Genomic DNA, 12,539 nt, shown 5'->3' with positions numbered 1-12,539 from the left:
CTATGCTTCTTATGCAGTGGCACTTTCGATTAAGTTGTATAGTGAACTATATAATGACAATAAATACTATTTGATACAGGAAATCACTGTTGTTTTTGAACTCAGGTTTGTGAAGCCCTGACGGAGAAGGACACCTTCAAATATGGAACGCTGCCCTCTCCTGGACTTTTATGTTACTGTTCTCTGGGCTGTTGGTTCGAACTGATTTGGTGCATGTGATACATAAGACATGTATTACAACTCAGCAATCAGCACAAACCAGCCACTGTGGCCTTTTCAGTTCATGCAGCTCAAACATACCTCTGTTATTCTCCAGCTGAGCATAGCACCAGACTACCAAAGCAACTCTAGCCACATGGATTTATTGTTGAGGTTATTTGCATTATTTTACATGGCCTTCCTTATTATTTCATTTGCATCTAAGAAAAACACATCTACTCTCCTGCCATCTAAACTTCCTCTCCATGAACTGAAAAACAATTGCTGTTCTTTAGCAGTTAGTTGATTGCACCTTCAGATGATTTGCACTATACAAGTCACCTCTATGTAAACAGCATAATCATGGCTAGAAGTAGGGGAACTCAATTTTTCAGTCAATCATAAAAAAGTTGAACTCTTTGAATATTGTTTTTTTAACAAAATGTATTTTTTTTAATTTCATTAAATACAATTTCATTTTTTAAGATAATAGAACATATTTATTTTTTATATTTAATATCAGTTTATTTTATACATAAGAGTATATAAATACACACACACACACACACACACACACACAGATCCAAATATACACATACATACAAAAATAGATGTGTTTAGATACACAAAGATCCATTAATGTTCCATCATCTATAAACATACCCATGAATTATGCCACATTGCCTTTTACCAGAATATAATTTTCCAACAGACAAAGTTTAATCAAAATTAACATTTTTGGTTGAAAGTTTAAAAGTCCAAACACAAAAAGAGACTGAAACTATGCAATATAAAACTGTCAAGCTTAATGCAAAGCTCAAACTACAAATATGTACTATTATATCCTCTCGGTGAATGGTTAGTTGGTGAATGCGTTTATATATCAAATCATTTGTCATTTGCCATGCGGGTCCTACCTTTAAGATGTCAATTGTCTCGATCTGGTGGATGTCATCATCCTTCGTGTTGCCGTCGATCTTGAACATGCGGTGGACGAGGGGGAGTTTGCAGAGGGGCCCCAGGTTCAGTTCTTCATAATGCTTCTTGTCCTTCAGGGCAGCCAGCGACTGGCCCAGCTCATACAGGGTGCAGATGGATGACACTGCTTCCACTGACTGAAAGGAGGAGAAAAGGGACTGAAATCGCAATCAGACATCAACATTGATACAGGTATTAGCAAATGCATGTGTACCAACCTCTATGAACATGTTGACCTCTCTCATGATGTACTGAAGGTCTTTTAGAGCTGGAATATGCCAGGGTTTTATCCTTCCTGCATCCAAAGAGGGAATCTGCATCAGCCTGCACACCCTGGATATCACCTGGATAAAAAGGATTGCGAAGCATTGACGGGACAATGAGGAAATGAGATACAATACATTTCACTTACTGAAGTTCGTCAGAAAAAATTTCCCCAATAATTGTACATGCCTAGCCGCAACTAGAACCCCCTCCAGGCCAAAAATTATTTTTTTAATGCAAAAAACCAACTATCCATCCATCTATCCATTTTCATCTGCTTAACCGGGGCCGGGTCGCGGGGGCAGCAGGTAAAGCAGGGCATTCCAGACGTCCCTCTCCCCAGCCACAACGTCCAGCTCCTCCTGGGGGACCCCGAGGCGTTCCCAGGCCAGGAGAGATATAATCCCTCCACCGTGTTCTGGGTCTTCCCCGGGGCCTCCTACCCGTTGGACGTGCCCGGAACACCTCTAACAGATGCCCAAAAACCAAATTCCCTATTCATTCTGCAGCAGAGCACCGCAGTGAGTCCACAAACGAGGTAAGAGTCTGTGGTTAGTTCACTTGTGTGTAATAAAAGCAGGACAGTTGAGTGTCTGTTACCTGCTTGCAAAATTCTGCGAATTTTCAAAGTTGAAAACTTCTTTTTGAAGAAATGGGAATTTATGGGAATACAGAATTGATGGTTGGCCCTAAACAGGGAACTAAAATGTAGTTGGGGAAAATACATTTTAGCATAATCTTGACTAAAACAACCAGATTTCATGCAAGCACACTTGAATATCTGCTGTTCCTCAATTATATGAACATAGCCCACTGCTTACTGCAGGGCTGCTGAGGCCACGCCCCCTACAGAGGCCACGCCCTCTACTGAGGCCACACCCCCTACACGCACTGTGCATTCCTCCATTACATGTTCATGGGGGGGGGGGGGGGGGGGGGGGGGGGGGGGGCTTTATTTAACATGAAAAATATAATAAATTTAAAGTGATTAGACATTTTTATAAATTTACCCACATAACAGTTTGTCCTACCTAAGGAAAATGAAAACATTCTTTACATAAATGCATCAATTATAAAATATAAAAATTATAATTATAAAATTATATATTATAAAATTATATGTTCAACAACATATCTGGAATACACAACCTAAGTGGGGACATTCTGCATAACGAGTGCTTTTACTTCTGATGCTGATACTTAAGTAAGGTTTGAAAGCAGGACTTTTAGCTGTAGTGGAGTATTTATTATCACAGTGTGGTATCATTACTTTTACTTCAGTAAAGGATCTGAATACTTTTTCCACCACTGCTTGGTACACTGAGAAAAATGTGGAGTGAAATTTACTTGAAAAAGCGAGGTAACCTTATCCACACAGAAAATCTAAGTATATTTTACACAGTAAATTCTCAAGTAAGCATTACTTACAATTTCATAACATTTTCTAGCAAAAGCACTCAAGTAAGCTTAACTAGCAAATAGTAAAATATACTAAGGAATAGTGAGTAAAAAATTTTGGAAAACAAGTAAAACACACTTAGGATTAGTAAGCAAAATTTTGTAACCAATACAGAGAATTGTGAGTGCAGTTTACATGAGTGCTATTGATAGAAACTGCTCTGAAATTTTAAGTAGAGTTTACTGAGAATTTACGGTGTAAAATTTTCTGCCTGGAAAAAGTTACCTAGCTTTTTCAGAATAAAATGTAATATGAATTTCTGTGTAGAAATTGTTGCCTAGCTTTTTTCCAAGTAAATTTAACTTAATTAGACCACCTTTGCATATAATGCAAAACAAAAAATGAACGACACGCTAACCCGCCCACAGATTTGGTGTTTATGTGTTTTTAGTTGACAGACCAGAATTTTCAGGTCAAACAGATTGGCGATTCTTTTGGTCCTTCTCACCTTCTCTTTGGTGACCAGCTCTCCCTCTGCAGCTATCTGTCGTATCACATCTTCCATCAGACTGTTGACCGAATCTTGATCCATGACTCTGTTCCTCCTCCTCCCTGTGAGTTCCTCAGCATCCTCCTCCATCGCCTCCACTGCTCGCATATTAGCTCCATGGACCTCTCTCAGCTGGGCGTGATAGGCTTCTCTAAAGACGGCAGCACCTCCGTCTCTCTTGGGTGCCTCTCGAATTTTGCTTTTCTTCTCTTTGGTCGAGCTCACGTCTGCCCCCAGTGCTGGAAAGTCAGAGCCAGAGAGGAAGTTGGACACAGGAAGTTGCTGATGTTCTTCTGTGGGCTCCCTCGTAAGATCCTGTGCTACTGTAAAGAGATATGGCGACACACATTTGTTTTGTAAGTATGGATATGTGACAATCTTTGTGTTTTTATGCATGAATGGGAATGCTGTCACGATTGGCTACCTGCAGGTGTCTGCAACACGACTTTCAGAGGCTCTGCTGCTGGTTCAGGTGGAGTCTTCTTAGCTTCCCAGCTGTCATACAGAGACATGTACTGTTGGATTGGAAGCTGTTCGCCAAACTGTTGAAAATAGCAGGTTTGTAGTTGGTCCATTGATGGAGCAGTCAGCTTGTTCTTATCCAGAACCTAGAGCACATCAAAAAACTTTTACTGACCTGTTGTTGTTTTTTTTTCAAACAAACTGCAACTATATGCAAATAATTAGTTTCGGGCCCTATGAAATCTGTTTCATTTTTTTCCAGGTTCTTTTTTAGTCTTCCGTTTTAATTCTTGTGAATTTTTGTCAATAATGTGGTAGATTAATACAATTTAAACAATTCAATCAGAAGATGATCAAAATAAACTTGGTGCATATTTTTAGCACAGAGGTGCTTCTGGGATTCTTTGAAAACGTGCAGCGACGTGTCTGTTGGAAACTAGAACACTGTCCAGAGTGGCTGCGATCAACTTCAGCAGCCGTTTTGAAGCCAGAATCTCAACATGAGGGTGTGTGTTTACGCCAAAACAGAAAGCAGAGAACAGAAGCAGCAGGTCGGTAAATAACATAGAAACAAAGCTGTGAAAAGAAATACATATAATAGGTAGAGGTGTGAATCACCAAAGCCCCCACGATACGATTTCATCCTGATACTGATGATGCAATATTATTGCCATTTTAAGCATTTTGCCATATGGTGAGTATTGCGATACAATATATTGTGATTTAACTGTTTAACTGCATTTTGTGTTCATAAAATTAAATTCAATCAAGACTTGTTTTGTCAAATAAGAGAAAAAATTCTCAGTGTATTCATCTAACTTCAGTCTTTTTATTTCTCCACAATAAAAGTCAAACCCACAGACTGACCAACAAAGTATCCAGTCAAACTGAGCTGAACTGATATCAAACATGTATGGACCACAACAACTGCAGCATTTTATAAAACTTTCCTCAACTTTAAGCTTCACTGTTCTGAATTTTTTTGAATGAAACATTAAAAAAAGCTGAACTTTGCAGCATTATTTCGTCAACTTCCTGACACGATATCCTGACGCAATACTATGCTTTATCGATTTTTTTCTAGTAATAGGAGGGAAAACCATTGTCACGAAACCTAGTTGTAGTTCTGGGATGGTGCTGGTTCCCACCTGTTTGCTTTACCACAGGCTACAGAGCCACGTCGTTATGTCACAGTATACGTCTGTATACGTCTCCGCTTTCCCAGAAACGCTAGCGCCAACTTCAAGCATAACAACAGCAATGGTACACTAAATTGTCTCTCTACAAATGTTGCTCTTTGCCACGGACCACTGTCTTATTGGCCATGATAATCCTGCCCCAAGACCCAAAACGTAAACGGTTTGTGGTTCTAGACCAGCAAAGAGTTGGTGCCACTCTAGAACCAGTTTTCCTGGCTGAGAGCCGGTTCTTTGGCTGTTGAAATGAAAGGAACTGATTTGAGATTAGGCACCGACTCTGACTCGGCCCTTAAACCCTGTTTCTGTTTCGAATTTTAACAGAGTAAACACAATTTGTCTGAAAAACACTCAGTGTGCTACATATTTGTTTTCATAACTGACCTCTAGGACCCTCTTGTACAGCTGCTGTTGGGTCAATTTCTCAGCCGGCTTGGCTGCAGTCAGGAGTGGGTTAACGGGGAGAGAGTGGGTGGAGAACAATGTAGCAGTAGGAATCAAAGGAGAACCTAAAAGGTTGATTCCTGCTTGAGTGGGAGGCATATGGTGAGAGCTGACATCCGCCTGTGGAACTGTAACACTTGGGCTTGGGCTGTTCTTTCCAGTAAGTGTTTCAGTTGTCTGTGGTGTTGCAGGTCTGCTGGAGGCTTTTGCTGGCTTCCCAGGCTGATTTGAATGCTGGTGGATCTTGTGGAACACCACTTCCCCCCTTACAACTAGATCTCCCTTCAATGATTCTACCAGGCAAGAAATAGTTTTGAAGCCCAAAGAGGCTAGGGTCAGGTTGTGGTGGTATTCCTGGCTGTAGACTATAGCCACCTTCTTCAGAGGAATCCCATCTGGGTGTTCTTTTATCATGGCCACAATGTTTTTAAGAACCTTCTCAATCTTCTCATTGTCTTTTGTAGCTTTTGCTGGTGCCCCAACTTTAGCTCGAGCCTGACTATCCCGGAGATGTTTCCTGGAAAACACCAGCTCCCCCTTCACAACCAGATCCCTGTCCAGATGGGCTACCAGGCTAGCCATGGAGTTGAAGCCCAGGAAAGATAAAGTCAGGTTCTTGTGGTATGCCTGGTTGTAGAATACAGCTATCTTTTTGAGGGGGATCCCATCTGGGCACTGCTCCACCATGTCCACTATCTCCTCCAGAACCTTCTCCGTCTTCTCCATTCTGATTGATGCTATGAGGGGAGAGGAGACAATCAATAAAAAGTTAAATTCTGCAATTGGTGCTCTCACTAATAAGCTATATACAATGCATGTGGTTTCACTAATGTGTTTTTAAATACCACAAACCACACAGCTTCAATAGAGAATGATCCCTAATGTTAGAGAGAGAAGAACAGTCATATACCTTTATACTGGAAATGCTATCAGTGTCAAGATAAACAAGTGTCGTTTCTAATATACGGGTGCCATTTAGATAAATTATATCTGCCAATATTATCAAAGATATAGCACATCACCACACCCTGTATGCGTCTGTTTATAGCAACAGTGAAAACATTACTCCAGTGAGCAATGACAAGTTTATTTTACAGCTGTAAAATGTGTCACCCAGCACAAATCTTGGTCAAAGTTCTTTAATAACCAAATGTGAACCCTACACAATATAAATATATATACATACACATAAATACATATATAGATGTATAATGATATATACAGGTGCATCCCAATAAATGAAATATAAATATCACAGAAAAGTTTATTTATCAATTGCACACAGAATTAAACATTTCATGTCTTAATTTATTTAATTTCTTCTAATGATAATGATTATTGCTTACATTTAATGAAGAACTAAAATTCAGTGTCTCAAAAAAATTTTACTCAATACTTGGTTGGAGCTATTTGACTGGAATTTACTGGAAATTGACTGGAAATTGACTTTTCCATGATATTCTAATGTATTGAGATGCACCTGTATATATATATATATATATATATATATATATATATATATATATATATATATATATATATATATATTTATATATGTATATATATATATACATATTTATATATATGTACATATACATATACATATATATATATACATATACATACATATACATATATATATATACATACATACATACATATACATATATATGTGTATATATATATACATATACATATACATATATATATACATATACATATACATATATATATATATACATATACATATATATATATATATATATATATATATATACTACTAATAATAAAAGGCAATAACTTTGTCTCCATAAAATTCTGTCTATGACTATCAAAGACTTATTGGTCTCCTGAGAGCAACAAACTATCCAAGCATATAAACTGACAATTTCAACACAGCTTTGTGATACTCAATGCTATAAACACAGTTCCGTCAGTACTCAGGAAGTGTAATTCAATGAACAGTAATGCTCCGTAATAGTTCACCAATGACAGATTAAACTGTCATTCTGTAAAACCAGGAAGCCAATACTGATAAATCGAGCACAAGATGGATTTTTTTTCTTCCAACACAGTGAACCACAACAGACAATGTTTTCAGTTGGAAATGTTTACACTCACTAACCCTTCTATGATACTACCCTAGGTTGTCAAAAAGAAAATGCATATACTGTATTTTTGTATTTTGCTATACCATGGCATAAACATGACAGAAATAATCATAACTAGCTGTTGCACCAGAACGTCAAAACAGTGTTGCTGCTAAAAAGCTTACAGACAACCAGTTCCCAACAAACATGAAGGTGAATAAACTCACATCAACAGTACAAAGTTGCATGAAAGGTAAGAAAGAGATTTGGTTTGTCTTACCTTTTCCTTTCAATAATAAGACATGTCGTTCATCTCCCTCAGATACTGAAATACTGTGTATCAACCAGCAACCTTCTTCTTTTGGCTTATAAACACTCCTCCCCCCTCCCTCCCTCCCTCCTCTGTTTCTACTGTTTTCATTCTGAGCAAATTCACTGAGAAATGAAACTGAAAGTAACATGAAGGCCCATTCAAGTCTATGGCTAATTGTGGCCAACAGCCACTCTCATATTCCTGGAAATGGAAATGATTAAGCCTTGTCTCACCAGCAAAGCAATAAAAAATATGTAACCATAATGCAAACTAAATCAGCTGGCTGTAAAAGCACAGCAGCATACTGCCTGTCGTTTATGATCCACAGTAAATATATTTGTCTGAGGCACTTAGTCTGTGTTTGTGTTCAAAGGGTGTCTGCAGACACACAACCCTTAATGATAGGCTATTCACCAGAAGATGTTGTAATGAAGGTTAAGTAAAACTGGTTTGTAAGAGGACATTAATAACATAACTAGAGGGAAAACAAAACAAGAGAAGCATGAGGAGTGATGTAACTGAGGGAGGGAGGGGAGAAACACTGCCTCTAAGTTTCACATTCCTGGCTTGCTCCAGCTGATTCACCTCTATTTCTGGGTCTTAAAACCATGTGACCATGTGGCCTGTTGATACTGTGACCCTTGTAAAAACAAAAGAACTCAGAAGAAAATGAAGCAGAGGTAGAGAACGCAACTTTGGCAATGTGAATTTCTGGCTAACTGTGTGGTTATTTAAGTCAACAAAGTCACGTGTTAGCACATCTACTTCCCCACCTCTTTCGGTAATCATCCTGCTCCAGCTTGTCAACTTACCAGAATGACTGCCACTGAGGAATGAATAGAACGATAGTTATCTTTGCAAATTTCATTCTGTTTCATTTCCTTCTGTCTGCCTGTGATGGTAAATAAGAGTGGATGGTAAAATCCATGCCATTATATTTAGAGTAAACTAAAAAACAATAATAATAATAATAATACCCAAGATGCTAACTTGCTGTCCTTGTCAATGAAATGACAATTGCCAGAGAAGATGTTGCTATTAATTACTGAGCGCGTAGACTTTAGATTTGAGTGCGCACAGGACATATTTGAGTGCGAGCAAAATGTTCGTGTCCAAGAAGAAGAAATGTGAGCACAAGCATGTGATTTTTAAGTGCACGCACACATTTTGAAAGAAAGCAGCAGAAATCTGAGTGCGAGCGCAAAATGTGAGCATGAGGAGAACAAATCTGAGCACGAGAAAGACAAATTATGCTCTCAAACTGAAAATCTACGCTCTTGAATAAAGATAGGATAATTCTTCCATAGAATAAAGCGTGAAAATAAATTTTGCAGAAAGCGAGAACTGGAGAAGCAACGCAGCAAGCAACACTCTCTCACAGACAAACACACAACAAACATCCATTTCTTTCGCTCTACTACGTCATCTGGTATAACTGATACGATTGGCTAAGAGCTACCTACAGACGCTTTTGATTGATATTCTTAGCGCCCAATAAACGGCTCCGGAGGATCGTAAACCACACCTCCTCTACAGAGAAATGAACGGCTGGTTGGCAGACTAAATCTCATTTGAGATTTGTCTGGTGTTAGCCATGCTAGAGAGCATACTAAATGACGTATTTTTTTTAGGCCAAAAGCGATCATCGCCATGGGGTCTTATCAGAATCCGCCTATGGGATTTTTGCATTGGATTTTGGATCATTTGATCATTTTGGATAGAAAATAAGCTCTGTGGCAAACACATGTTTCTGTTGCTTACGCGTTTTGGTCAGCAGCATAATCTTGACAAATGAACACCACTTTCATGATGTTTGAAGCATTAAAGCAGTCGGCAGAAGTAAAAAGCTAACATTATGCTATAGTGAACTACACCACGGTTGCATGACTTCAACGTCACTATGCTTCAGACGATCTCCAACAAGCTAACCAGCGGTTTTGACAAGCTAGCGAATTCATAGCCTAATAAATTGTTTATTAGCCTAATCTACAATCTACAAGAGTTTGCAAGGACACTGAAAAACACTACTAGAGGTTGTAAGGTGACTAGTGAGAGAGTTCCTGTCCGTGTCCGGCGTGATGACCAAAATCGCCTAAATTCACAAGTGGGGGTATTTACTAATGTTTTTCATGGTTGTTGTTTTTTTCCCTAGAGGGGTCTGAATAGTCGCTAAATATAGCAACAAAGTCACTTAGTTGGCAACACTGCTTGCCGCGTCGGTCTGCTGTCACATTTGAACTCCATTGGTTAGCCGCTACAAAAGTACCTGTATGGCAACATAGGCCATGGGGAACTAACTAGTGGGCGGAGCCAAAACACTCAGCCGCTTTCCAAAAAGTACTCAGTGGAAACACGTCTTAAGTTAGCAACTCTGCATTTACTTCTAATGTTTATTCCTTTAATGCCATAATATGTGGTGCGTGTCTGCTTAACTGGACTCACTTTTGGTACAATGTGCTATTCTCTATATGGTTTTCTACTACCGGGATTATGAAGTCCCTGTAGACAGTGGGACTGTGCATTTAAGAAAATTCCACTTTAGAGAACATACCTTGCATCATGTTGTGACTCTGTCAGTGCATCTTGACTTTTCACAGTAATGTGCTGCCCACTGCTCCTTGCATGGTGTGTTCACTTGTGTGTAAAAAAGGATGGGTTAAATGCAGAGGTTGAATTTCCCCATTGTGGGATTAATAAAGAACTCTTCTTCTTTCTTCTTTTTCTCTCCTGACAGCAGGGGCTGTAGCTCACAACATGGGGGCAGCAAAGAAACTGATGAGGACAAGAATATAAAAGAGAACAGTGGTGATGACATTGCTGACATCAGTACCTCAATGTGCAATTTATCTCAGCGGAATCAAACATTAAGTCACAGGGTTCAATAACATGTTCAAGCCAAGTCAGTCTTGTCTTACAACCAAGGCTCATGACACTGGGCAGGTACTGACCTCCTGACCCAGCATAGCTGACTCTGTGTAAGGCATTGGTGGTATTGTGTAGCATACTACAAGTACACTCATCTGCCATTTTATTAATTCAACTGCTTGTCAATGCAAATATCTAATGAGCCAGTCACATGGCAGCATCTTAATGCATTTAGGCATGTAGAAACGGTGAAAATGTGCTGCTCAAGTCCAGAGCGAGCATTCAAATTGGGAAGAAAGGTGATTTAGGGGACTTGAACGTGGCATGGTTGTTGATGCCAGATTGGATGGTCTGAGTATTTCACAAACTATTGATCAACTGGGATTTTCTGAGCCAAATTGCCTTGCTGATGCCAGAGGTCAGAGGAGAATGACCAGACTGGTTCGAGATGATATAAAGGCAACAGTTACTCAAATAGTCTCCCACTTTATTGCCACTTTATTACAGCTTGCAGGCTAATAGAGTGGCTGGTGAGTGCCTCTATATATGCCTGCTGTCTCCCTTGCAGCCTGTTGAAATGTTAAACTGCATGAGGTTTAGCTTTCAACAATAATACATATATAAACAAACTATACAGAACACAGCAATATGTGATGACATCATATTCACTCAATACATATCGTCACCCTGTTAAAATAGTCGCCTAACTCATTTTTTTGCAGGAAACACAAAGAACTTCACCAAAAGTGTAACATATGACATTTATTGATCATTTCACTCAAAAAGGATGTAACAAAAGATGGCTATTGGCATAGTAATAACACTGTGTGTAAATTATGTAACTTAAGAGAAATAAATGATTTAGGCAATTTTTTGAACATGCCTTTGTGACTTAAACAAGATATGGTAACACTTTATTTTGAAGGTGTCTACATAAGAGTCACACAAGTCTGTCAGAAACATGACATGACAAGTATCATGAGCATTAATGTTACTTCAAAGGGTCATTAATGTTCATGACACATCCCATGTCATGTTTTTGACACGCTCATGTCACTCTTATGTAGACACCTTCAAAATAAAGTGTTACCATATCTTGCTTAAGTCACAAAGGCATGTTAAAAAAATCGCCGAAGTCACATTTTATTTTGACTTAGGCATAATAAATCCGCTTAAGTCACACACTTGACATAGGCCATTATCTTAAAGGGGTAAAATAGATCTGATCAACTGAGGATGTAGGCCAGGGGTGTCAAACTCTGGCCCGCGGGCCAAATTTGGCCCCCAGTGTAATTTTATTTGGCCCGCGAGGCAATACCAAATTATTATATTATTATTGTAAATTAATGACATTGATGTGTTTTTTATTTTAAATTTGATTTTGCATGTCTGCACTATTTAGTTATATATTGTATGTTTATAAGTGTTGCTGGTTCCATATTTAATGTTAACCCTCCTGTTTTCCTCGGGTCAAGGAAGGAAGAAGAGGGAAGGACGCAAAGGGAAGTAAAAAAGGATGGAGGAAAGAAGGAAGGAAAGAAAGAAGGATGGAGGAAGGAAAGAAGAGAGGAGGAAAAGGAGAAAGAATGGAAAGGAGAGAGAAAGGAAGGAGGATGGAGGAAAGAAAGGGGAGGAGGAGAAGAAAGGAAGGAAAAAATAAAGAAGGAAGGAGGGAGAAAAGGAGGGAGGCAGGAAGGAAAGAGGGCAGAAAGGAAGGAGGAAGGAAAGAAAGAAAGAAAGAAAGAAAGAAAGAAAGAAAGAAAGAAAGGAGGGAAGGAAA

General features: G+C 38.9%; 1 protein-coding gene across 1 annotated transcript in view; it reads right to left on the bottom strand.

Annotated features, from left to right (window-relative positions):
• Positions 1–12,539, bottom strand: part of wu:fj29h11 (uncharacterized) — a 65,377-nt gene that overhangs the window by 51,741 nt on the left and 1,097 nt on the right. Inside the window, exons 2-7 of the mRNA XM_059324726.1 lie at positions 10,446–10,666; positions 5,432–6,228; positions 3,814–3,997; positions 3,348–3,712; positions 1,395–1,520; positions 1,116–1,313 (exon numbers count right to left, since the gene is read on the bottom strand). Of these exons, the coding sequence (XP_059180709.1) occupies positions 1,116–1,313; positions 1,395–1,520; positions 3,348–3,712; positions 3,814–3,997; positions 5,432–6,228; positions 10,446–10,455 (1,680 nt within the window). The 5' untranslated portion in view covers positions 10,456–10,666. The remainder of the gene's footprint in view (positions 1–1,115; positions 1,314–1,394; positions 1,521–3,347; positions 3,713–3,813; positions 3,998–5,431; positions 6,229–10,445; positions 10,667–12,539) is intronic.

Source organism: Centropristis striata, chromosome 21 (genome assembly GCF_030273125.1).
Source record: "Centropristis striata isolate RG_2023a ecotype Rhode Island chromosome 21, C.striata_1.0, whole genome shotgun sequence".
Taxonomy (NCBI): domain Eukaryota; kingdom Metazoa; phylum Chordata; class Actinopteri; order Perciformes; family Serranidae; genus Centropristis; species Centropristis striata.
The sequence above is the reverse complement of the archived record's forward strand: the minus strand, read 5'-3'. Positions and strand labels throughout refer to the sequence as shown.